The following is a 27,070-nucleotide window of genomic DNA, read 5'->3' as shown; positions in this document are numbered from 1 at the left end:
AATGTAATAAATATAGTTTATCCATACAGGAACCATGCTCTAATATTAATGACCACTTTTAGGAGAAGCACATGATGCTGTAACCCCAAATTATAATGAACCAGTGTTTGATTTAAAGGCTAACCCCATATTTAACATATTAAAATGTGTTTACAGGTCTTCGAGAGCATATCGGCAAATGTGAAACATTTAGTATCCTTAGAGCCTTTCGTGGCTCCAGAGGAAGATGATAAATTACCTACAGTAATATTACTCAGTGGCCAAGATGCAATGTGGGTAATGTAGGCACCAGGGTTAAAAAAAGGAACAATGTGTGCAACAATAGTACAAAGCTACTGAGTATCATCACTGGATGCAATTGATCAGTTTTCACATATGCAGCTCTACTCCACAAGATCTGTAAACCCACTCCAATGTGGAAATTGGTAGAGTTACCCTTTAATGATGCAAGCCTTCATGTGTTTGCCACAGTTTTACTCCGCTGACTGTCTAGAATGGATGATTAAGCATGACTGTTTTGAGTAGCTGTGCTCTATTTGGTGATGCTTGCAGGGAAATCTAGTTAAATAGATTGCAGGCAGCGGGAATTACATTTAAAGTCTCAGATAGAGGATAATCAAACAGCAGCAGGTAGTGTAGATGACATTGTAAACTTTAATTTGATCTTTCCACTGCTTCAAAGTTACCCTGTGAAGTTTCTGACTACTTGTGACACTATGGATGCATTTACTGCTGGTCCATGTTTTTTTAAATCATGCTGCCAGTTGTTGGTAGTAACAGATACAAAAGGTACTGAAGAAGATGAATGTCAGCGAGGAAACACTGAACAATTTCAAATACTTTTAAAAGCTGGACCAACACGATGAAAGCATTTCCTACAAAGTTTTTTAGAGACATATCTTTAAGTGTCAGAAGAGACCGTACAGGATACTTAGATGTTTTTATTGGTCAAAGCAAAATCGTTTTTTTGGGTGGTATGTCAATTACGTTCTGCACAGAGCTGTCGATTCAGTTTTGTTTGCTTTATTTAAATGGGGTCGAAACCAAACCATTCTGGCCAAAGCTGGCACGGTTTGGAGTGACCAAAATGACCTCTGAGGTGAATGGATCAACCTTTAATTACTCAGTACTCGGACAAACTACAGTATCTGAAAGCATACAGTCCTGCAGGTATTTGACTGGTTTGGCGTTACCACTCAGGGTTTGCTTACTTTTTCTCTCGGTGCCATTTCTGTCACAGGAAAACCTGAGCTTCTGAGGATCCAGCTTGGCATTTGACAGAAACGCGCCAATGAAAGGACGGTTATTTTAAAAAACAAATACATCAGGACATCAACGTCATACAAAACACAGTTTATTCGACAGTGTCTAGGTCCAAGTACCAACAGACCCCATATAAAATAAAAAAAGAAAAAAAACAAATGCTACAAACTTCCAAAGAACAGAGATAACTTCCATCTACACAAAACTTCTCCTTAAAAATACATTACCATTAACACAAAAAAGTAGCGATTAAAGATAATATAAGTGAGGGGAATTCCTGTCATATTTAAGTGATATTACATAACAAGCCTGGTCAGATGTTGAATGGCGAGGGAGGGCGCGGTGGACGAGAGAGTGAGAGCGAGTGAGTGTCCGTGTGTTTGTGTGATTTCTTCTTCCGACAGACTGGGAGAAGGAGGGCAAAACAGTCAGTGATGCAGCAGTCATGTGGGCAGGAAGAAAAGTAAAAGTTGAAAAGGAAATGGGAACGAGAGGTAGCGACGGGGTGCACAGAGAGGTAGCAGATAGCGAGAGGAAGATTTCTAAGAAGAGGTAGCTAGCGGATGAAACGAGGAAGAGGTAGCAGAGATACTAACAGTGCTAGCGAAGGGGGGAGAGGAGTCGTTTGAGTTATGACTTCACATTAAAGAACGACTTTATTTGAGCTTATTTTTAACCTGTGTGTCGACTGTAGAAAGATGCAGGATGACAAGTGTCACATTGGTTTAGTATCTGAGGAGATGAAGAGAGTGAGTCGGGGCTCGGAGGAGAGTTCAGATTAGTTTCTTTTTAACTGTCAGAATAATTTACCTTTAATTTGGGCCAACATGCTCGTATAAATGGGAAATATGAAAATAATTTAAATGGTTTCTTTTTACATTTGCATTAGTTCATTAACCATTCTGGAGCTTTTGGTTCCACATGGTATTCCTCAGCAAATGTCACGGAATTGCAGCTGCTCAAAACTCTTTTTCTGAGCATTTTAAGGACTTTAGGGCAACATCGACTTCATATTTCATTTCTAACCTGGGAAGAAAGCAGGGGGAAGCAAAGGCCGTGCCACATGAGCCCCCCTCCCCCCCACTTTTAACACAAAAAGAAAGCTGAAAGTGCCCATTTCATGACAACTGGGAAGATTAAATGCTGAGGTCAATCGTACTACGTCCCAAAGCTGCAGAGAAGCTTCTGATGGATGGTGTGGTGAGATTAAAAGAAAATTAAACTCTGAGCTTCTACAACTTTTGAGGAATACTGTGTAATAGAATGGAAAGCTCCAGAACGGCCACTAATGGATCTGAGACAGATGATCAAACTGGTCAAGAATTAACTTTCAATCCGAATGTATTAGTCAACAGAAAATTAAGACGATCAATATCGAAATAATAAATCCAAATATCTGCTCGTTCCAGCCTTACTTCTCTAGATTTGCCGCTTTCTGATTGGACAAAAACAGCAATTAGACATCTAACAAGCATTTTTCTACATTTTCTGACATTTTATAGACGAAACAGATTATTTTCTGAACAATTAATATTGTTAGCAACAAAATGTCAGGAGATGTGAAAATGTGCATCTTATAAAGCACCGAAAGCTCCAAGTGGGATCTTCATATGTCTTTGTCCAAAGATAAAGTTTGCTGTCATATAAAACTGTCATTTAGACTTGAAAATTGACAAAAAAATTAGGCAGCCTCCATTGACCGATCGCTGACTCATCATTTCAGCTGTGTAAATAAATAATTGGTGGTCGTTTCCCTTGTTAATGCATTCTTTGATTTATTGACAAATCACAGGATTTGAGGACCAAACTGTGAACTCATAACGGTGGTTACGCAGTATTCTTCAGTGTACTGACCACAAACAGGTTGATACACAGGAATGACGATATTGCTTAGTTTTTCCCGTGGCTAGTGGCTTAAAAGCATCAACGTGTGTGTGTGTGTGTGAGAGGTGGGGTTAGCGAGGTAGGCAGCAGTAAGCGTTAGGAATCAGTGAGCAGAGGAGGAGGGGGGGGGCGGAGTTTATTCGCTACAGTATCAGCACCTAAAAACGTCTAGAAGCCCACCGGCAACGAGGAAGAGCATCGTTCATGATGTCACGTTTCAGTCGAGCCGCATCACAGCGTCTCCCTCTCTGTAAAGGCTGTGTGAAGGTCAGCAGGAGATTATATGTATGTATGTATGCATGTGTGTGTGTGTGTGTTTGTCCAGTGCTTTGCGGCAGGGTCTGGCCAAGTCGGTGTGTGCACGCAGCCTCCAGTGTGAGCGTCAGATTAGCTTACATTTCTGTGTGTGTTTGTGTGTGTGTTAGAGTGCTGTGGTCGCTGTGGTGCAGAAGGTGATGGTTTGGTTAGGTGTGTGTCCGTCTTTGCTCATGTAATCAAATTTGAGACTTTTGCATCAAGTATAAAGAGACAAGTCTGCTTATTATTGAGTATATTTTCCTTATTGTCAACAAATCCCATTAAAAGAACAACACAACTATTAAAAACACATCAACAAGCCTGACTGTTGCACTGGGTGACACACAGTTATATGTTTTGACTCAACCCCTGGTGGAAATACTCACTAGAGCACCAAATGTTGATTAATCCGCTTCTAACTATAGTTCAACAAATGCATTGTTTACTCCTGTTTGATTGACGTCTATTAGAGGCTGCAGCGACGACCTGTTCAGGAAATTACTGAGTCTTTGAAAATTTGAATTTTTCCTGTCTAGGAACCAATGTGCTTGGTGCTGAAAGCCACAGAATAAGGGAGACAGAAACTAATCGGAGACTCATACATTGTTAGTTTTGGTTTTTTTATGAGATTTGTTGACAACACAGTAAAAAAAAACTAGAACAAAAATTGTATTTTTCTACACCATCATGTAATGTCACATTATTTCCAGTTGCAGGGATTGAGACGTATCTCTTCAGACACTTAAAAACTTGAAGGTGTATTTTTTATGTTTCGTAAGACACATGGAGTCTTCTTGAAGAGTTTAAAGTTTTAGTTTGTCTCACCTTTGTTGGATTTCTTTGAGTCAACTAAAGCCATTAATGCAAAAGTCTCAAATTGGAAAGCAATGATTACATGAAAGCCTCAAGGTTATTCTGTGGTCAGAGTGAACGGCCATAAAAAAATCATCTGTCTTGAACACACACACACACATTCACATATTCACACACACATTCACACACACACAGAACTACAGTGTATCATTCAGAGAGGAGCGAGAGGTAGATACTCGACAAGATAAGAGCGAGGGCAGGCTGGGTCCCCTCTGTGTGTGTGTGTGTGTTTTATTGATATCATCTGAATAATCCGCTTGCCTCGTGTGTGTGTGTTCAATCGCAGCACACACACCCCCCCTTGTCTGACCTGCCCTCTAGTCTCACTAGCTCCCCCTAGTGTTTGGTTTGGAGAAAGAGGCACAAGACAAGAAGAGGCGTGTGTGTGTGTGTGTGTGTGTGTGTGTGTATATGTGTGTGTGTGTTTTAAAAAGAAACTGAGGGGGGTTACAGTGTCGTTTAAAACGGGTTTGGGGGAGAAAAAATGTGAGACAGGTGGAGGTTTTATTTACTTGTTCTGTCTCCTGGTTGTGTTTTCTGTACACAGTCACTCTCTCCAGCCTCCATCTGGCCCAACAGAGCAGAAAACAGTGTTTATTACTACACGACCCTTGCCGCTGTGCCCTGAGAGGAAGTCTGTGTGTCTCTGTGTGTGTGTGTGTGTGTGTGTGTGTGTGTTTCCTGTGATGACATTTCTGATAGTTTTGAGATTGGAGGGGAGAAGGCCATCGAAAAAAGGGGAGCTGAGCTTCAGAGATAGAGTTAGTTTTATGTGTGTGTGCTTTTGTGTGTGTGTGTGTGTGTATGTGTGTAAGTCTTAGTTGTCAGGCACTCGAGCACTCGGGGCCGCCGGAGGAGCCACAGGAACTGGAGGTACCGCTTCAGGCTGTGCAGGTGGTGGGCCGGGATCTGGAAAGAAGGAAAGATGAAGGTTTTAGAGGTTTTTGATGACAGTTTCCTACCTGAGGGTCTGGACCCGCCCACAGTTCTGCTGGAGGTAAATCCCAACCAGACAGAAAAGAACAGAAACAAGTTCTACAGCATAAAATAATGCAGATTTTCCACACTTTTCGTTGATCTGGGGTTTGCTCAGACAGTAGCCGGGCTGTTTGCAGCAGCCGTCTAGCTGTCCATTTCCACTTTAATGTCTAGTTTTCCCAGAGAAGTTAAAAAAGAGGAGACCCAACCCGAACCCGAACCACAAGGTGGTTGTATGACATATTTTAGACAGGGAGGCTGGTCTTGGTATCTGCCCAGCGTTGCCAAGATGGCTGCACACTGACCTAAACTGACGTAACTATGTTACTGCTCATAGGTAGAGAAGTAGTCCAATACACTTTAGGGAGCTCACATGTCAGTTTAAAGCATAATTACAGTAGATGTTATAGGGACATTGCCCTCAGCAGGTAGTCCAGGTCCAATGTTGCTTCTTGTCAATCATTTATATTTAAAATGATCACGACAGAAGCATGTTTCACATTTCTGAAGATAAAATATAGAACGAGTGACACCTATCTGATATGCTCCCATCAGTCTGCTGAGCTGTCAATGTATTGTAAATACAAGGAAACAACGTCTGTCAAAATAAAATGATTCACTTTTTGTAATTGTTTGCTTTTCTAAAAAGAAGTCATCATGCTGCTGCCAGATTTCAGTAGCTGATTGGCTGCAGACGTATGATGTGATGCTAATAAGCAGCAGTGACCGAAACGTTTAGCTGCAGCTGACATTCAGAGTAAATACCAGCTGTCAGCTCTGAGGTCACAGTTATATTTGGATTCCCAGAACCCATTTTTTTTTTCTTTGAGTTATTGGTGGTGATGTAAATGTGTCCTTCTAAAAACGTCGCCACATTTCACAGGGGACTGGAGTGGGTGAATTAAATAACTGACAACACCAGAAAATAAAACCCAAAATCTGATTTATACAATATAAATATTATACATGTAAACACACACAGAACACAAACATAAAGGGGATGTGAGGCAGATGGAGATTTATACTCACACATGCCGTTGGGAGCTCCAGGGTGGCGTGGGGGCATCATGGGAGGCATGCCGCCAGGAGGGGGGCCAGCTGAGGGTGGGCCGGGCATCATGCGTCCAGGGATCGGCTGTCCTGGTCCCATCGGTCCTGCAGTGAAGAAGGGAAAGTGGGGAAAAATCAGTCATGTGACGATTTAGTGGAAAAGACGGACTGAAGCTCGTCTGCTGTCAGTCAGACAAACCAACAGAAGGTGGTAAAACAAAAACTTTATCATATCGTCACAAAACCATCAAGTAATCGGCAAATTTATATAGTGAAATATTTTGGTTCGACCTATTTGATGTGTCCGCTCTGATAACTTGCACTATATCGCTACGGTAGCGTCTCTCACCTGTCTGTCCTGGGTGGTGAGGGGCCATGGGGTGGTGACCCATCGGGGGGTAAACGGGGTGCATGGCACCGCCGGGTGGAGGCCCTCCGTGGTGTGGCACTGGTGCTCCGTGGTGTGGCTGGGGCCCTCCAGGGTGCATACCTGGTGGAGGGGGTCCAGCAGAGTGGGGTCCAGATCCAGGAGCCTGACCCTGTCCTTGAGCATGGGCGGCAGCGGCCGCTGCAGCGGCAGCTTGCTGCTCCATCTGCTGCCTCGCCTTCATCTCTGCGTATTTGAGCTGCTCCATGTGGAAGGCCTGACGCTCGGTGAGCAGCTGCTGCCGCTGAAGCTCCAACTGCACAGAGAGATGGAGGAAACGCCAAGAAAAGATGATTAAGTTATGAGATTGTTTATAATAATTAACACCAACAGTGAGTCAGCTACCCGCTGATGGCTGTTGGGTGAGGAGGTGTTGTAAGAAAACTGGATCAGGAGCATTCAGAGAGGGTCAACCAGGATCTTTAATTAGACTATAGCCATTATTTAAACTTTCTATGAAATTCTTATAATTGATTAATAATCGATTTTAACATGAAAATAACCGGCGGATGAATCAATAATGAAAATAATGGCCGTATTGGCAAGGAAGACATTTAATGCCGTAAAGCACTGAAAGTACATACAACATAAAAAATGACTGAAACATCAGCACTGTCATATTTAATTGTTCATTCAGTTACTGCATCATCAAGACCCGGTGATAATGCACTCAGTTTATTTTATTTTGCAACAAAGGTGGATAGTTTTGATGTTGTGTGACCAGAAAAAATCATGAAGGTGAATTAATTTAAATTCATGCAGCAATGAAAAACTCCACAGTGACGATGTCCAGGTCACTCTGGTCACCTCTTCAGATCATTGTCATTTACCATTTCCAGTGTTTTGTAATGGTGTTACGTAACTCCAGAAGTGGACAAAAACCCAGAAGTGTCTGCATGGTTGCGTTCAACTAGGGCTAAGTGGAAAAACATGTCTTTTCATAATAGAACTTTGACATTTATGACACCAAAAAAGAGGATCCTTGAGGATGTTTTGAAACTAGATGAGAATATTCTACAAGCGGAAGAAAAGTGCAGCACATTTCTTACACTTCAGCTGCTGCCTGCCTGCATGTCTGCAGAGAAGACGGTGCATGTACAGGCCTGTGTGTTAAACTGTCGTCCGTGTCTTTCTGTTCTGTGTGGATCTTTGTTTGGGTTTTTTGTTTTTTATAGAAGAACAGTGTTTTACAGCCTATAGCAGCAGCAGCAGGGGTTTGATTTCTCTCCAGTCTTTAGACGGCTTATGTAAACCAGGGGCCTTTTCATGCACTATTTACAGCTGTGAAACTGGGCGACGCTCCTGATGCCTCCACCACGAAAACACAGTTTTATACTCTCACTGGCGTCTCCAGGGATTGTCCAGCGGCAGGGCACACACACAAACACACACAGCGCTGACGGCTATTCATTTGCCCTGTAGAGGAAGGCAACAGTTACACTTGCTTGACAGCCGCTTTGCTTTGGAAAATGTTTTATTCGCAATTAAACTCCTTCACAGAGAAGTAACTCTGTGTCTCCTCTCCAGTGTGTGTGGAGGGTTTGGACCAAGTTGGAAGCAACTTGTTCAGTAGCCAACGCTGGCCGATGAACTCCAAATATTTACTGGCTACTTATTCCAACTCGGTAACCAGAGAAGGACTGTGTGACACAGGGTCAGTTTTGGATGACTAAAACAAAAAAACCTGGATTATAATTATATTCAATTTAGATCTATAACTTTGACTTTGGTTTGGTTTTGCTCGGTTTCACCAGGGAATCAGAATTTAGACTGTCAATATTGGGTGTTTGAGCTCCTGAGTAGTCCACATTTTCCTGGATCCTCTATGTGAAATCTTCCAGACATACATTTGTACATTTAGCAGTAGGAAACAAATAATATGGTGCCAGCGGGGTGTCATGGTGATGCTCAGCTATGCAACCTCATACAATATTAATTTGTAGGCAACCTGTCTGGGCAATGAATGACCCACCGAAGATATGTCTGTTTTGGTTTAACTTTGTGAACTATAAAGAATGACATCGACCTTTCACTAAAGTGTTAAACATTCATTAGTTATTCACTGTTATTCATTGTCTCTGGGATTTGAGATACCACAAAACGACCAAAAACAATGGAGCTGACTTTATCTTTATGGTCACAACAGTAAAAAAAAAAAAAAGAAATTTTAACAGCAACTTGCAGGAAAAGATGTCCCGAGACTCTGGACAGAGTCAGAGCTTACTGCGAACTGTTTTCAGTGTTTTGTAATGGGGTCACGGCAGATGATTGGGGGGAATATCTCAGAAAGTGGACGTGTAAAACAAAAAGTATCTGCATGGCTAGATTCAACCTGGGCTCAGCGGAAAAATATGTCTTGTAACTGGGAGAACGGACACTTCTGAAACACTGAGGATTCTCGTCTCTACAGAAATGATGGCGATGACTGTGTCAATCCATTTGAGGGGAATCTTTTAGCTTTATTGTAAATCTTAATAATTTCAACTGAAAAAATGTAAAGTTACAGGGACTTCCAGCAGGAGCAAGAAGTTACCTACACCTATTATTCTATTGTCCTGCATACATATTTAAAAGGCATGTTTGCAGGATTTGTCGACACAACATTCAAACTTGTTCCCTCATCCTCGGCTCAACAGGTGAGACAGAAAAGGAGGAGAGCAGCAGTAGCCTGTTTTTTCCAAAAACTCCATATACGATCATTTAATTAACATTTCCTAACAAATGTTGCTCATTTTACAACGGACAAAGGGTGAGATTTTTGCATTCTAGTTTAGTTTTTGTCAAATATTTTCAGGTAAAAGCAGTATGATTTGATAAAGGATTTAAAAGGATTCAGATTCAATAAAAGTCTATATGTATTAGTTCACATTTACACTTGAATGAGTGGGTGTGACTTTAACGTGCAGGATCAGCTTCTGTTAACAGATCTCCTTCAATATTAATAACCGCAGCAGAAAGCCCTTACTGCGTGTGTGGAGGTAAGTAAAGTGTCCATGCCGGAGCTAATGCAGTTGTGAAGAGTCACCGCTGGCCAATAACACTTCAACAAGCAAAAAGCACAAATGCTTATTTTTAAACTTACGGCCTCTTTCTCTCGGTCCATGATGGTCTCGAGTTCCTCGAAGTGCCTCAGTTTGATCTCAAGCTTCTTCATCTGGGTCTCCACCAGCAGAGCCACCAGGGACTTGATCTTCCTCTCCTCCACCGCTGCCAGATGCTGAGAGGATGGAGAAGAAAGACAAACGATAAATATCTGAACAGCAACAGCTGCGTCATGAAGATATCATGTACTCTGGTTTAGTTTGGATAATTTTTTGCAACCAGAATTTGATCACTGACGCCATAATATACAATATTCCAGTAAAACTTATAGGATGAAACCACTGACTTTCAGCAAACTTTTCAAAATGACAGCCAAGATGAAAATTTGGATGATCACACTCGCTGAAGTGTGTACTTGCTGTGTCAGCACTCATGCAGTCTCACCTTGGCCTTGGTGGCAGCAGATGCCAGGGCAGCAGCGGCCGCGGTGGCAATGTTACCCTCTTCAATGTCATGCTCCAGTTTCTTCCTCTTCTCCTCTCCCTCCTCCGTAGCTGCCTTCTCCTCCTTCTCTTTCTCCTGCTCCGAGGACGACGTCTCCATGGCATCCTCCTTCTCTTTGTCTGACAGGGACGGAGAAAGACATTTAACAACTGTGGAGTGTTCAACAAAAATCTGCATATTCGCACACAAAAATGTCACTGTGTACCTTTGAGTTTTAATGGATAAGCATAAGAATGAGAATAATTTCTACGTAGTGTGTTCTAGAAATGTTCTATTTTCATATTACGAGTAGCGCTGAGGCAATAAGTCAATTAATCATTTTAATGATTAAAAACAATTGTTTTTTGTCAATTGCAGCTGCTAGTTTCCTAACAAGCTAATTAATTGATGAAAATCATATGCAGATTGATCAGTTATTAAAATAATTGTTAGCTGCAGCCTTAAAAAGGAGCCAATTGCTAAAGAAATGCTGCAGTTGTGATCTTACAAACTAAAGTGTGGTTGGACATTCTCTCATATTTCATCATTAAACCTCAGTGTTACCTGCTGGAGAGGACTTGGCCTCTGCTCCATCTTCATTCTCATCCTCACGCTCCGACGCTTCTCCTCCCTCCTTCTTCACCTTGTCTGCGGCCTCAGTCTTGTCGCTGCTCTTTTCTGCAGACTCACTGGGCTTCTCCGCCTCGTCCTTCGACTCCGCCTGAATGATGAGGATGCAGACAATCAACGATAAGTGGCCTGTGTCACTGCCACGGAAAGTAACACACTGAAGCCTGAGTTACAAGTCTGCCTTTGGGTCAAAGAACACTTCATGTGAGATTACTTTTGAAGACTACATGAGGGATAAAATGAACTCAATGTGAGTGTTATTTTTTTGGTCGTGCAATGTACACAAATGGAAATATGGCTGCTTGTAATCAATCAACCAATCATCATTTTAAAGGGGCCACTGCTGCAGTAATAGCCGGTAAACACTGTGATGCTCAGGGCAAAATGGAATAATGGGTTGCGCATTGTGACCCTTTCCACTTTTTGGGGACGATCGCAGTGATTTGGACAAAGTGTCTGACTCTGGTTAATGGATGCTAAATGAGGAAGCCATCAACCAACGTGTTGCTCAACAGAGCAGAGACAATGTGAGAAAAAAAAATGCCATTACATTCAGCCGGTGGGCCTTTCCGAACTACGTAGATGAGTGGAAAAAATTAACTTTAACATAAAAGTGAGAGAAAAAGTGTTGAATTAGTATTCAAATACAGAAGTAAATAATAATGGGAAGTCTGTTCACAAAAAGGAAATAGCTTTTTCCTCAGCAGACTTACACAGTCACTAATGTTTCCCCGACATGTAAGAGATGATATTTAAAAGTTGGTTTTACCTTATCAGCCTGCTGAGAGTCTGTGTCCGTGTCCATCTTCTCTGCCTCTGGGGTTTCTGCAAGGGACGACAAGTGTGGTAGATAAATTAGCATCATGTCACAAACTAAAACGGATAAACATGGTGGCAGAAGTTCTGTTGCAGCCTAAATTTTCACTTCAACTGTTAATTTCCCAATGAATTGTAACGCTAACCCCCACCGATCCAAAAAAACAAGAACACCAAGCACGAAACAAGTTGCGATCATGTTCATGAATAATCAGAACACGAAATGACGTCACTGGTGCCGAATGTTTTGAATTTGTTCCATCTCACCCTGTTTGAAATAAAATACATTTCTAGATACTCTGAAGCAAAACCATCAAATACGAGTGTTAGAGGGGAGAAAGTCAGGACAGGAAATTAAGGTCAAAAGCATTTTAGGTGAGCAGGCTCACAGGGATGGTATGAGGTGTGTGAGAGCACTTGCACACACACACTCACAAATGACCAAACACACACACACACACACACACATGCATGCATGTGTCCGGCTGAATACACGTGTACGGTTGAGTGTTAAACCATGTCACGGGTGCACTTCAGCGTGTGTTAAGGGTTTGAATATTGATTGTGTGATGTGTGCGTCGGTCGAGAGCTTCAGGCAGGGCAAGGGGCTGAACGCATTTAAGCTTATTGATTGCAACTGTGGCTCTAGAGGGCATTAACTCAGGTATAACAAATGATTGGTAATAAGTGGGAGAGAGTGTGTGTGGGTGGGGAAGGAAGGAAGGAAGAAATGAGCAAAAGCGAAAGAGAGAGAAATGTTTCAAGAAAGCAAAGAGCAAAAGAGAGAGAGAGACAGAGATAAACATACGAGAGAGTGATGACCCAGTTTTCTGCTCCCCCTCCTCCCACTCCCCTGCCCCATCTGCCACTGTTGTTTTAATCCACTGGTTACCACGGCAGTGTGCACACACAGACACACACCAACAATTCTGTAGCGCTCACCCCCTGCTGGTCAAATCTGATATCTGAGTGACCTTCAAATATACAGAAAGACTGATCGATTCAGGTGAAGAAACACCATTTTTAATCAAAGAAGGGGGAACAAGAGGAGGTGAGCACAGCACACTCCTCCGTGAGCTTCAACATATGCTCTCACACACTTTCTCTCTCAGGTACAGCAGTAATCTGCATGAAATTTGCCTCTCCCTGCCCAACAGCTTGCAGTGCCGCTACTATCTGCTGCCCTCTAGTGGCTGAAGACGTCACAATACACAAAAACCATCGTATCTCCAGTGAATAAGATCAACTTTAACTTAAAACCAATGGCAATATTACACAGTGGTTCTACCCCTCGTCACGCACTACTCACCGGTCTTTTCTGGCTCCTCCGGGGCAGTACCGGCGATGCCACTGCTCTCCAGGCCGAACGCAGGGTCCACCTTCCCAGTGCTCCTGGCCGCCTCCTGCACTTTCTTCACGTGAGCCTCCACCAGCTCAGCCGGCACCTCCTCACGCACGCGGGAGAACTCCTCTGCAAACAGAGAGAAAGCTTTATATGTACTGTTTTAACTGACAATAATCTATAAAACAGACAATATTGACATGAATGCATTACTCAAACATTCATTCTTGCTTTGCATGCTCTGCGGCTCTTAAGATTGATGAATTACTATAAATATCAAAAAAAAAAAGTATTTACTTTAGTTTCAAATATAGTTTTTTGGTCAATAGCTAATGATAGTTTTAAGTGTTTTGTAAACTTTTCAATCTATTATGTGGATCTTCTAACTTGGCTGACAGGCTGCAGAACACGTTATGCTGTGCAGGGATATAATAAAGTTGTGTTGGATGGCATAGTACGACTATGAAATAGTTTTACCTTCATAAAATCTACAAAATTGAATTTATTGGAAGTCATGAAAGTGATCACCGTCGAAATAGTTTTCAATGTACATCTATCAATTTCATCACAGGGCTTGTTACCTGTTGCAAGTTTATGGGTTTTCTTACTTTCATATGTTGTTACAAATGTAAGACATTTTTTTTACCTTAATATTAACTGTCCAAAAAACCCTCAAGCCCATTTGATCGAAAATCTCTTATTTGCGTCATGATAGACAGATTTCAAAGATGTGATGCTGCAGTTTCATCTTCCCTTCGTCAGTTCTCACCTAAGGCTGCCCTGGCAGCAGCTGATGCCACCCTGGGGTCGACCACAGAGGCCAGGAAGGCTACAGTACTCATGACGGGGTTTCCAGACTGGCTGAAGGGTATGGGCTGGTAGGCCAGGGGGCCCAGGGTCGTCTCAGTGTTCTCCAGGTATGGATCCTCAATTGGCAACCGCAGGAAGTGCAGGATACACTCGTCCTGAGTGCGTGACCCTATGTGCTCAGACACTTTGTTCCAGTCATCTTTGAACATCTCCAGCGCCTGGGGAGAAGTGAGGGAAATTAATATACATCATATATTGTAGAGTTATGCAGGATCATAACAGCAGCAAAGGAGTGGGAGGACAGCAGTGCAGATTAAAGGGTCAAAAGGCAGAAGATGATGAGCTGGAGAGAGAGGAGGGTAATGTACTGTGGAAATGAGGCTAATTCAAATCTAGAAGGGCAGAAGAGAACAGAACAAGGAAATAAGGCGACTGAGGACAACTAGCTCATGTTTCTATCAGTATTTATCAGAGTCAGGGCTCAGTATCCAAACATATCCAAACACATAACCCAGTGAAACAGTACAGGTTTCTTTCCTCTCTAATGTGAGACTCACCTCCAGCAGCAGTAGAGTCTCCTGCTCGGTCCATTCCCTGGTGGAGGTGGGAGCTTTAGCCTGCAGGCAACCAAAACCAATCACATTAAAACAGGAAATAGGAACATTTAAATATAAAATATAAATAGATTATATTTTATATGTTTATTACTTGCATTTATCATTTTAGAAAGCCTAATGAAATCCTCTCACTAGCACAACAGAAATAAAACTAACGTGCAAAACATATTACAGGATGTTGACCAGGGTGTGTGCTGACCTTGGGGTTTTTCCTGTTGTAGAAGTCGGTGCGAAGGCCGAAGTTCTGCAAGTCGATGGACTTCTCTTTGCTTTTGTCTATGAATCCAGGCATTTGCTGCGGAGGGGGAATCTGGAGGGATCAAATACAACACAAGATCAATTGGAGTTCCAACGGTGGAAAAGGGTGAAATTCAGTCCAAACCAGATGCTCAAAGTACAGCTGTGACTTTCATTCGTGTTCCTCACTTCCCTGTCTATATTTGAGTAAACTTGCATCATCCATGTATAATTCACTCTGTCTTGTACATTTTGGTTGGTCTTACCGGTGGGGGTCGGTGGTTCAGGGGCATGAGGCCAGATGGTGTGTCAGCCAGAACGGTGAAGTGAGGTGTGGGCGGGGGGCCCATGGGCAACGGGCGACTGTCAGCGTCAACCTGGTAGTTCACCAAACCCCACTGCTCCAAGAACGCATGAACCCTGAAGACAGACAGCAGTCACATTGAATACATCTGAACTCTTTTTTAGCATTTTTCTGATTTATTCAAATTGATTCATAAAATAGTTCATGTTTGTAGTCTGCAGCAGAGTCGATTCAGGGCGACATGAACTCAAATCAAAATCAATCCAAATCATCGATTCACACAGTTCTTTTTCCCCTCAACCCGCAGCAGCTTGTGTGTGTTTATAGACAAACTATAAGGATGACAGTTAGCTTACTGGTAGCCGACATCTGCTCCTACAGGCACGTCTGCTGTGTGCAAAAAGACGATCAACTGAACTGACAGGTAACTAGAGACAGTGTTGGAGACGTTTCTTTTCTTTTTTTAGAGATCTGTATTGATTTGTTGGGGAGATATTTGAGAAGGCAAACTTTGTGACAACTGAGTTTTGTCCCCATAGGATGTTTGTTGGTTTTGTTTGTTTCGACACCAGGGCAACAAAACTGTTGTTGTAACATAGGCCCCTGACAAGTTGACAGTTACCAGGGAATAAAACCACTGGATTTGTCGACTTTTACAAACCCAGATGGATTTTGGAGATGAACAAAGAAATCCCTCTTTAAAAGATTACATACATATTTCTATACATCTTTCTACATTTGGCAGCCTGAACTCTATGGACACAATGCCAAGGTTGGCTTCAGACTTGATATAACAATATCATCACTTCTGATTATCCATTAGCCTCATTAGTTTTGTTTCTGATTACAACTTATTTATACCTGGTGACTAAGCTCTTTTTCAGTTTGCATGTGGGTGAGATGGGAGGGAATTTGCAGCCTTTTGTGTTTGTATTTGAAATATTTTGTTAAAAGAAAACCCTGAAAATAAATGAACTTATCTCACCTCATGATGGCACAGACATCCCCGGTCAAGTTCCTGCGACAGGAGGTGGAGGTGAGGTACTCCTGAGGGTTTAGCCGATAGGTGTCGATCATGAAGTTACGGTAGGCCAGGTATCTGTTGAAGAGTTGAGAAGAAACACGCAAGATTAGTGCGACAGTCAACATAACTCTGAGTTTACAGAAACTCGTTGTACAAGTGTTACATGTCTGGTAGTTTTATGTGGTTTGTAAATGTGTGTTTGTGTAAAGAAGCTCACATCTCAGGAGTTTTGGACTTGTTCTTTCCGTTAAAGAATTCAGGCAGCGCTCTTCTCTCAATCTCATGGATGCTAGAACAAAGAGGAAAATTGCAACTCAGTGATTTCAACAAGAAAGATTTCAACTTATAGCTTCCTCAGAAGCCTTGGTACACTTCTTAAAACGTGAGCATGAGCATGGTATTTGTCTCAAACAATCAAAATATACTGTAATTTCTGTAGTAGTAGCAGTAATGTTTAAATCCTCATCATCCATTTCTTACCAGTTGTAGTCGAACCAAGCGCTGTAGCTGGGGATGATGATGTGGTGAGTCTGTTCAGTCACATTGTCCTCGCCAGCATCTATCAGTCGGTTGATTTCAGCTTTGCCCTGCTCCTCATCATCCTGCAGAAGGAGACAAAGAGTCAGACAGGTCAACCTATTGAAGATAGATTCCGTGTGAAGAGTTTTGGGAGGCACCAAAGTGAAGCCAATAAAGAACTTTTCTTCAAAACTTTCACCAGAATCTAATCAAAAATGTGTTCCGCTGAAAGCTCAAATGATGATCTTGCAATAAGGTTTCACAGTGGAAAAGGTATTTTCACTTTTCATTACACGGGCGTAGGGTGCAGAGGAAAGTGTTTCTGTGTTCTGTGTCAAGGGATTCTGAGAACAGACCGGGGAGACTGGAGGAGGTTTGGTAAATTAACCATATTACAAAAATAATACTTGGTGGCCATTTCAGTGCACAATAAGAGAGGTCATCCTTTTCCATATAATGAGGAAATAGAGGAGGTTGTTTGCACACTGGATTTTAGCTTCCAAATACGTTATTAAACTGATGAAGACATTCACATGATCTTCATCAGGCAACACTGCAACATGGCAAAGAAACAATATACAGACAGTAATTTTTTGTAATTTTTTTTTATTAAATGTTGTCTAATCTGTCTTACTATGCTTCATTTCTCTTGTTTCAGAATACTTCTTTAAAACCCAAAAAACAATTGAACAAATATCATTTCTGGGGGGTTACTGTGACTTTTCTTTTTTTTATTCCTCTGGGTACTAATTATTATTGTTTATGACAACAAATACCACCTCCAGTGTGCAGAAATTCTACTTTTTCTTCAAACCAATAAGCATTCACATTTTCTGACTACAGGGTTGTGAAGTTTGTGGCCTTCATTCCGTTTTAAGGATCATCTGCCAAAGTCCGAGAGAGGGTGTTGTTCATGTCAGATGGGTTGTGTGTGTCTGACACCAATGACATCCGCTCAGACAACAACTGGTGGGCATTTCTCATCACATTCGACATCTTTTAGGCAAAATAATTATCAATCAATTGCTTTTTTGGTCTGTTAAATGTCAGAAAATGGTGAAAAATATTGATCACTGCTTCCCAAATCCTGAGATGACATCATCAAATGTCTTGTTTTGTCAACAACCCCAAAACAATCAGTCCACCATCATAAAGCACTAATGAAACCAGTAAATATTCAAATTTAGCAAGCTGGAATTACAGATTTTGGATTTTTCTTTAAAAAAAAATCACTCAAACCGAGTAATTGTTGTTGTGATTAACTTAATAGGTGACAACTAATTAATTAACTGCAGCTAAGTGACAATGATTATTGGTAGCTGCAGACCTACTGGGAAGCTTTCAGCACAGGTTCCCTCTTTCTCACTTCTACACACCTACAGTATTTGGTTTGATCAGTACAGAGAAGTCCGAGTCATCAATGATCTTACCTTTCCACCGGACAGCACAGAGTCATCCTCCATGTCATCTGGAAAAAAATTAAAAACGGATTTTAATTGAGAGACTAGTTGAATACTGATTATTCTTCCAAATTAATGGGTTAATGGAATTCACACACAAATAAACAGGTCAATACAGTTGAAGATACACACCCATGTCTCCATTTCCTCCTTTCACTGGAGTATTCTCATTGTCTTTCTTTGCTGCACATGGAAGAAAAGGAGAAAAGGATGAAAAAGGGGAACTGCTTCAAAGGAAAAAAAGAAAAATTCAAAGACTGTTTAATTCAGCCGTGGGCATGAAGGCATTAACCAGCACTCTGCTTTGCAATAGAGGACACCAAAATAGATAGAGTGTGAAGGAGTGTGTGTGTGTGTGTGTGTGTGTGTGTGTGTGTGTTGGGGGATTTTTGTAAAAGTGGGACATCCCAGATGGGACTTGGTCTAAAAAAGAGCATTTTCAGGCAGGACTGTGTGTTTGGTTTTAAAGCGAATCTTTAAGGAGATTCAGGAAAAGACTGCATTCATCTCTGGTTGTTATAAAATACATCCTCAGGTTGTTTTCCTACTTTTCTGACCGGGACATGATGTGTGTGTGTGTGTGTGTGTGTGTGTGTGTGTGTGTGTGTGTGTGTGTGTGTGTGTGTGTGTGTCTGTAGGACAGAGTGGAGGTTTTTCATGAGATCTTCTCGTCGTCTTTACGCCCAGGTGGACAATAATCACCCAGAGAAACGCAGAAAACCCAAAAACAGATAACAGACCTCTGTCATGATAAAATGAATATTATCTAAAAGGTGCAGCCATGTATTTGGTAATATTAGTTCATTCTGTTGAATGCTTTTTTCTGTCGATTTCAACAGTGAAATAAGTGGATGATTTTGTCTAAGTAAAGGCATCTTAACACACATGATAGGCTGATACAGGTCAGGTAAACAGCCTAATACGCCTGGATGGTCATTTTAAAAATATGCACCTCACTTGGGGCTTTTAACCGCAGTTTCCAACACACATACTCTTGCTTGTTTACGGTGTACGGTCAGCTCTGTGGATTATAAACACAGTAGGTTGCCTGGTGCATAAGTTGTAAGAGTCTGGTCTGGTGCATGGCCCTAAAAAGGGTTGCTTGAGGAAAACAGTTTTGGTAAACTTGCAGACGGGTGAAAACGAGGGAACAGCACAGGTGCTGAGGAGGTAGATTCCTCCTCAGCACCCAAGTGTGACAGATGAGGCAGATGTGCGTGTGCACGGCTGCAAACTTAAATATCAGTGGAGTGTTCATTTTCATTTGCCATGTAAAAAAAAACCATCAGAATATTTTCTTTTTGGGATTAAGAGCAAAATCTGAAATACTGTGTGCATGTGTAAGCCACGAAAACTGTTTTTCTGCTCGACAAACACACACACACCACAACAAAACGACATTAGTAAAGATAATCCCGCACTTTTGAGAAAAACAGTCCCACTGCAAAGCTGATAGAAGATGCGTGCACTGAAATTTGCAAGCTGCCCAAAACGCCATTAGGCGACGTTACAATCAAAACTACACTTTTAAGAAGCTTGCAAATGTCAAAGTGTGCACAACCTCTTCTGTTTTTTTTCTTCCCCTTCTCTACAACGCAACATCTGCTCCTCAGTGGTCTGATACAGCAGCTATACACATGTTTTCAACAGGCTGAACTCATGACAGGCTGCTGGATGATAAATCTGAAAATAACATTCTCTGACGTTACTAATGTTCCACTACGAAGTGTTTGCCCCCAGGCCTTCTGCCCGACCCAGCGTGAATGGCACTGGGGAAATCTAAACTTGGAACAATATTTCTGCCAACTTTGTGCCAAGTGATTGCACTGGCACACCGACCACAAGTGCTGGAGCAATGTAACAGCAGATGGAAAACAAATCATCAACAATTAATCAATAAATCACTGCTTTTCTCTGTTTTGTTATTACTGTTAATTAAACTGATGAAACAAGTGACATTTAATCACATGTCTTCTTTTACCATTTTCTACATAAAAATTGTTTTTCAACAAGATGATCGATAATAAAGGTTATCAGTAACTACTTTGGTCTTGGCCTGCATGTCACATCTGATCAAATACAGATCAAAGTGGAGCCTGCCTGTGATTGTCAGGAAGTTAACCAGCACAACTCTCCTTTACTAAACTGCCGCCTCAACATGGATATTCAGAGTGATCTTGTTTTAAATCAAATGGAGCGTCCAGCTCGGCACGTACAATTCTTAGACATGCTGCCCTCCTCCATGCTGGCCCCGGCTGAGGAGTCGTCCATGTCCTTGGTCATGTCTTCCTCTGTATCCTCCTCTTCGCCTCTGTGGCCCCGTCGCTTCCAGTGAAGCCCAGGGTTCCTGATGCCAGAGACAGAATTAGAAGCCAGTTAAAGGCCACTGAATATCAACAACAAACATCTCATTTAGAGAATTCCGTATAAATCCTTATATAGCCCCTTAAAATAGCCACAAGATCAAACATGTAAACACATTTCAGATAGCTTCCCAAAAGAACGCCTTTTTTAGATGTCACATGACTCAAAGTCAGTGTCTGGTTAGACTTAAAATTATTGTTATGATATCTTCTCATGTTATTTTCAGTTCCCAGTTCAGAGACATCTTTGGTGTTGTTCTAAAGGGCAAATCTGGCGATAATCTACATATCTTCTTCCCATGAATTCCCATAAAAAGCTCAAATCAAAACTATTCAAAGCTGCTGAAAATACTCACTAGAGCACCAAATGTGTATAAATCCGCTGCTTCAAATAGTCCCCCAGAAATGCTCTTTACACACCAGTTTAAGCAGCATTTGCCAAGAACAGTACCCGGATGTTTTAAGAGAACAAAGAGGCTCTTAAAGAGGAAAGAAGTACTTATGTACTCATTGCCTTGTTCTTGCAACGTTACATTTTCAGTAGGAACAAATGGGCTTTGTGCCACACGCAGTGTAGGAAGTTGAGAGGAACACATTTCTGGTTTTGGGATGTCTTGTTGACTAGGCGAAAAATATAAACAGCAGCACCATAATCAAAGGGTTAGGCTGAAAATTCCGAACTGCAACATTTACGCAGTCTGTCTTTTTACTCGAACTCTTCGCGTTTCCTCCGGCTATAAAAAAAAATAAAAATCTGCCTCCTTACCCCTTCTTTCCTCCCTTCTTGCGGGATTCAGCGGGAGTGCTGGGCGGCGAGGGCGAGCGCCTCCTCTTCTTGCCGGTGGAGTTGGCCTTGCGCTCCTTGCGATCGGGTGTACGGGAAGACTGATCAGACAAACCCCGTGCAGCGCAGGGAGCGAGGGATGGAGGATGAGAGAAAGAGCAGCAGAATGAGAGGATGGAACGGTTGCACACACAAGGAGGGGAAGCGTTGGGAGAACGACGACAGGGAGGGGAGGAGGATGCCGTGGTGGTGGAGGAGACGACCAGGGTTCCTGCACACTGTCCTTGATCAAAATAGTTTGTCTTTCACCGTGACCTTCACTTCTTGATTTGAGCACTGCGGTGAAAGTTTTATCTGGCATAAATTATCTTTATCAGACAGATCTCACTGCCTAAATGTTCTAAACTTAGATCGTCTTTGTTTACATGTTGGTGTTTATAGCCAATTGTTACTGAAACAACAGCTGATTCAAACAGGTTGCTGATTTGCTATCCATTTTGCTCGACATACTCTTAGTAGGAGCTTTGAAACATTTGCAGGGCCAGTTAGTTTAATGTTAGTAGAACACATGAAGGTATTTTCCATGAGGTGTCAGTGACATGGCCGAAACAAAAACATATGGAGTTATAGTAGGTCTGTACCATATTCAAAATCTAAATCAGCATTCGAATTTTGCAGGGTTGTTTTCTGCAAAGTTGCAGATAAATATTAAACTACAGTATCATTCTAGATAATATTCTAGGGATTGCTTTGACAATTTTTAGTCACAATTATCTGTAAACTTCTGGGCCGTGAATTCAATTTCTTGTGGCTAGTAAAGCTACTTTGGTTGAGCTTTGATTCTGATTTCTAAATCCTCAAAACCATTCATCATAATTTTCTTAGACTGGACAGAAACCCTGAAAAACATTAGAAGGACACAAAGAGTGAGGAAAGGTTTGGAAAGGATGCGCAACGAACAAACAAAAGCCAAACGCAGACAAAGCACAATCCACGGAGCACAGCCACATGCAACGAAACAAACTGGCAGCAGAAACATACACTTCTACACAAGTAGGCATTCAGACGTATTTATCAGCATTTGACCAGGTCTATATTTTTGATGTTCAGCCAATCTGAACAAGTCTTAAACAAGGCTGACATTTAACAACACCAACGGTCACTTGACTGCTGACCTATAAAACATACTTTCAGACGCAGGATTTTTCTGAGAGTGAGAAAAATGTTGGCACTGAAAAACACACTGCACAAATATCTACCTCCTCCTCCTTGGGGAAGATTTTCTGACGGAAGCTGACTGGCTTCTTGTTCTCATCCACCTCGTAGTCTTCTTCATTCATCCACTCATTGAAGGCATCAGTGTCTAAAACCCACTTGGCATGGACCTGAGAGGGAAGAGGACAGAGGTTGAGGCATGTTGCTCACCATGATCGTCCAACTAGAATCTAATCATCTCGCCACACTGCTGCCCTCATATTCCTTCATCATTTCCCAATAGAATGGACTCACTGCCGAATGTTTAATGAGAAAATGGGTTTCTGTACGACAAAGGCCCCAAAAGTTAGAGGTTGTTTAACTTATAACGAGCATGAACTGTTCTTTTAAAGGGTCCAAGTGCAACTAAAGCGTTGCCTGGCTCAAAAAGACAAATCTAAATGGGTTAAAGGGGCTGAAATTGGGAAAGTTCATTTGCTTTTTTTGGGGAAGTTGCTCACCTTCCATGGTCTGTCAGTGTTGGGTGGGTCCTCCACATCTCCATCCACCTCGCTGGCTGACACCCAAGTATCATAGCTAACAGAGGAGAGAAAGAAAATTATTTTTGATGAATAATTTTAATGTGCTGAAATGCCTTTCCAAAACAAAAACAAGCCCGAGAAAGATTCTGTTGTATGAAAGGGATCATGACTTTGTTAAAAGGATCTCAAGAGAATTTGGGAGTAATTCAATATATTTATAATTCTTTTTTAAAAATGCCAGTAAGTGAAACACATCAGCAACTAAAACATTTGGATAAGATCTGGATACACATGTTTTGTTGTATGAACGGAGCTCTGTGAGTGTTAAGGTGGCATGTTTGCGCTCTCTGCTCACCTGTCTGGGGAGAGACCCCAGTGCACCAGCACCTGCTTGTCTTTCCTCATGACAGGACGAAGCCACTCTTCTATGTAAACACACACACCAATACAAACATATACAGTTCAAACATAAACCAACAAAACATTCACAATGCTGAGCACGACATGAACATATATATATAATTACTAATTAACTTGATATTTGCTAATCAAGTATGTTATTTGGTATCATCATAGGAAATGTTTGTCTTTAAAAGGTATTCTCAGATTTTTTTTTAATTTCTCACGATTTTCATAATAAATAATAGTTTTAGGTTTTAGATATTATCCCCATGTGGCCAACAAATGACTTTATCTGTGAAAATATAGACAATTCTACTCTACCTTCCTCCTGTTGGGATGGAGAGGGATAAATGTGGTGGGTGGCCTTTGACTTATCATCAGTGATAGAGCCCTGGAGAAGACACCGTGGAAAACACAAACACAGCAGAGTTTGACGTTAGAGAGAACCATTATTGGCTTGACTGAAACCTTTACCGGCCAATATGCATATTGAGTTCAGGCTCACCTGGTGCCTTTTGATGATGTCTTTGAGCTTACTGGCTTGTTTCTGCTCGATGTCTGGCGACAGGAAGACGATGGGTCGAGTCAAGCAGTTATTCTGGAAGTATAGAAACAGAGTTAGAATCAGATCGACAATAAAGACAACAAGAAATAAATAAATAAATAAATAATGAATCAGCTGATTTATCAATCAATGCAGCTTGGTTTGGTTCAAATTGTAAGGAAGTTACAAACAAAACAAATACTGCAGTTCATTCAAATAAATATATGAGGAACATCTACAAACAGCAGCAGGCATCTTAATTAGGGACACTGAGCTGTGAGCAGCACCAGCTTGTGTCAGGAAAGTTTGGGTCATACCTGAACCAAATTCTTCTCCACATTTAAGAACATTTCAACGTTCCTGTCCATCCTGGAAGGATTCTGCAGGTCAAACCTGCGCCTGTTTGACATAAAACATACAGTGAGAAGGAGTTGCAACCACCCAGCTTCGTGCCTCAGCCTCAAAATAAAAAACCATGATGATTATGTTATTATGTTTCAAATGCACAACTTCAGATATTTGGGGGAAGTAAATATTGTTGCAGTGTTTTTTGAGGATGAAAACAAGAAAGTAATTGTGTGAAAGCAAGAGTACGACATTCTGTCATGAAGGCTGGTTTCCATGTCAGGACGATGTGAGTTTGGGTCAACACCAGTCTTCTATTGAGGATTAAACAAGTCAACTTACCACCCCTGCTCGCTCTTAAACTTGTAGACCGACCCCAAGATGTGACACAGGGCACCCCCGGCCTTAAAATCCAGGAAACACTTGGCCTGAACACACAAAAGCAACAATGAGGATATGATGTTTCAGCAATCTTCACACGTGGTTTAACAGAACAACAAATGTAAGTGGGCTGTACTTACAGGTAGCTTTGTAAGAGCAGGATTGTTGACCCTGCGTCCAAATGCATCCTCCTGGAACTGCAGCAGTTGGACCACCAGACCCGCCAAGGATTTACTGGAGGGGGAGTCATTCTGGACATACTGGGACCACACAGAAATGAAAAAAATGTTTAGTAACACATAATAGGGAAGCAGATATAAAACACACACCTGGAGCTGCACAAAATTATCGCAAAAAGCACAGCTCACATCAACAATCAAAAGCATAATGAGTAGGATTTGTTGGTTGTGGTTTGTAAACACAACACTGAAAGCTGGCCCCAAAGCTGCCTGCTCACAATCAGGCAACCGGTCACTACATTTCTACACTCTTGTCCTCACACTGTCATTGGCTGGGGTCTACAGGTAAATCAGGTTATCAAAAGGATGGAAGATGTTTGCTGTCATAGTTCCTTCAATCTAACAAATCTCGCACATTCAAGACTTTCTTTTCTCGGGCTCGTAGGGGCACAATATGGTAAGTAAGTAAGTAAGTAAGTAAATAAATAAACAAGATTTTAACAGGCCATATAACATACAATTGCAATATATTTCATGACTTGTGTGTGTGATCATTTGAGCATCACAATTCACACAATCACAAAAAAAAGTATGCAATGATGGACATTTGTGGAGGTCTGTGCTAAACAACCACACTTTTTTACATCTGGAGAACAAGATTTGTAGGCCAGGGCATCTCTGAGGCATTACAATACTTTTTCACATATTTCGTCTTCACCCAAAAGAAAATTGCATCTCTTGCGATAAGGAAGTTGCACTTGCCGTGTTGCAGGTATGACAAAATGTTGATTGATCATTCACACATGTCTGTAGTGCTTTTGAGGAGATTTCAGTATATTGCAATTTATAGTATTGTGATGTAGCCGGTAAATATTGCAACATCATTGTACGGCCACATCACCCAGCCCTGTCTGACACTCAGCTACAGAGTTAACAAGGAGGAGTAATGATGTACAGTGTGGCAATGGATAAATAGGACAAGCCAAACTAAATAAGGGGGAAAAGCTCACACAAGACCTGGTCTATTTATAACGAGGACAGTGTCGAGGAGACCCACTTCAAGACTTAATACAGAACCAGCTCTGCTGTTTTGGGTTCAAAGTCTGAATGTAAACAAACTCCAGCCAAGCATCTGGGTTAGCCTTTGTGCAGAAGTAACATTCACATGTGTAGCTTCAGTTTAAAACGCTAACTTTGTCTCTAAAATTACATTTTACAATTTTTCATCCAGGTTTATTTCATTTAATTCTCGTCTAATTTCTTCAGTACAACCAGCTGAAGAGTGTCCGTGGGTTTGATTGATGGCATGAAGGGACAGGAGGACAATTCTTTGTTTGGCTAACTTAGTGGGCGAGTGGAGCCTGCACAGTCTGGTATGCTGCTGCTGTGTTGACAAAACTCAACCGCTCACTCTTCAGCACCGAACACGTCCGCGCTTGCAAACTGAACGCAGTGATCTGATGATTATTGACCGACCAGAATGTAATATAAGCTAGAAGAAAAATGCTAAAAGTGTCCCATTACCCTGATATAACTTGTTTGACTGCATGGTATCTCGTGACCAACATTGGGTTAGCTAACGTTACCCGGGCCTGATAATGCGCTGATAAGGTAACGTAAGTTTCACGCGATTTTTTAGGAATTAAGTAAAAGTTGCACATACGAGTTGACCAACTACAGCTGCAGCAGCGTCCATCTGCGGCTCGTTTGTAAACATTTTCCCTCTGAACGTGTAATGACTGGCGACACTGAGCGGTCAGTTAGCCCGCTAACATGAAGCTAGCCAACAACTCCACCAGGGTAAAATTACAGCTCGTCTGTGTTGTAGCTGTTAGCACGAACACCAACATCTGCGTTTGACTTATAACTCGCACACAGATGTAAACGTTTGTCTAAACACCCTAAACTTTAGCTTCATGTAGCTTTGATCGGCGGCGGCAGCTAACAGTTAGCTATGATAGCACCACTCCATTGTGCCAGCGGGACGCGGGCCGTCATAGAAATCAATGGAGCAGCAATGCTGCTAGCTTACCTTCTTGTAGTGCTTTCCGATCCACAGTCGCACCGTCTCAAACTGGGACACCGTTTCTGAACTCTCCCAAAATTTCGAGGACGGACCGCCATCCTTTTTACGTCCCACTGCGGTTCCGCTGCCCACCGGTCCGGTGGCCGGTCCACCGGAGCCCGTTCCGCCTGCCGTTGTCGCCGCCGTCGCCATTGTGTGTTTTGTTCGCTGCGTTGTCTTTCTCCTCCGCTGTATCGCTCACCGTGCAAGTTTTC

The 27,070-nt window shown here is 41.9% G+C and overlaps 2 protein-coding genes across 3 annotated transcripts in view; one reads left to right on the top strand and one right to left on the bottom strand.

Moving 5' to 3' along the window:
- Positions 1-1,338: 1,338 nt before the first annotated feature.
- smarcc1a (SWI/SNF related BAF chromatin remodeling complex subunit C1a) lies at positions 1,339-27,070 on the bottom strand. 2 transcript variants are annotated; one of them, XM_030394052.1, is made up of 28 exons: positions 26,823-27,070; positions 24,752-24,871; positions 24,573-24,658; positions 24,203-24,284; positions 23,847-23,939; positions 23,663-23,732; positions 23,295-23,364; positions 22,919-22,994; positions 22,463-22,588; positions 21,186-21,304; positions 20,273-20,403; positions 18,189-18,239; positions 18,027-18,064; positions 16,558-16,679; positions 16,295-16,366; positions 16,039-16,152; positions 15,016-15,169; positions 14,712-14,822; positions 14,453-14,512; positions 13,855-14,113; positions 13,053-13,214; positions 11,697-11,752; positions 10,862-11,018; positions 10,259-10,437; positions 9,855-9,989; positions 6,695-7,028; positions 6,325-6,450; positions 1,339-5,226 (listed from the first exon to the last, which is right to left on the bottom strand). In XM_030394052.1, the coding sequence occupies exons 1-28, from the start codon at positions 27,006-27,008 to the stop codon at positions 5,135-5,137; spliced, it is 3,381 nt and encodes a 1,126-aa protein (XP_030249912.1). In that variant the 5' UTR covers positions 27,009-27,070; the 3' UTR covers positions 1,339-5,134. The 2 variants fall into 2 exon arrangements, with proteins under 2 accessions (XP_030249912.1, XP_030249913.1); XM_030394053.1 differs by having other exon boundaries at positions 21,186-21,280.
- LOC115567442 (fucolectin-7-like) overlaps positions 26,159-27,070 on the top strand; it is a 30,036-nt gene continuing 29,124 nt past the window's right edge. The window contains exon 1 of the mRNA XM_030394056.1: positions 26,159-26,401. The gene's annotated coding sequence lies outside the window, so the exon portion shown is untranslated. The remainder of the gene's footprint in view (positions 26,402-27,070) is intronic.

This window comes from Sparus aurata, chromosome 17 (assembly GCF_900880675.1).
Source record: "Sparus aurata chromosome 17, fSpaAur1.1, whole genome shotgun sequence".
Classification (NCBI taxonomy): domain Eukaryota; kingdom Metazoa; phylum Chordata; class Actinopteri; order Spariformes; family Sparidae; genus Sparus; species Sparus aurata.
The sequence above is the reverse complement of the archived record's forward strand: the minus strand, read 5'-3'. Positions and strand labels throughout refer to the sequence as shown.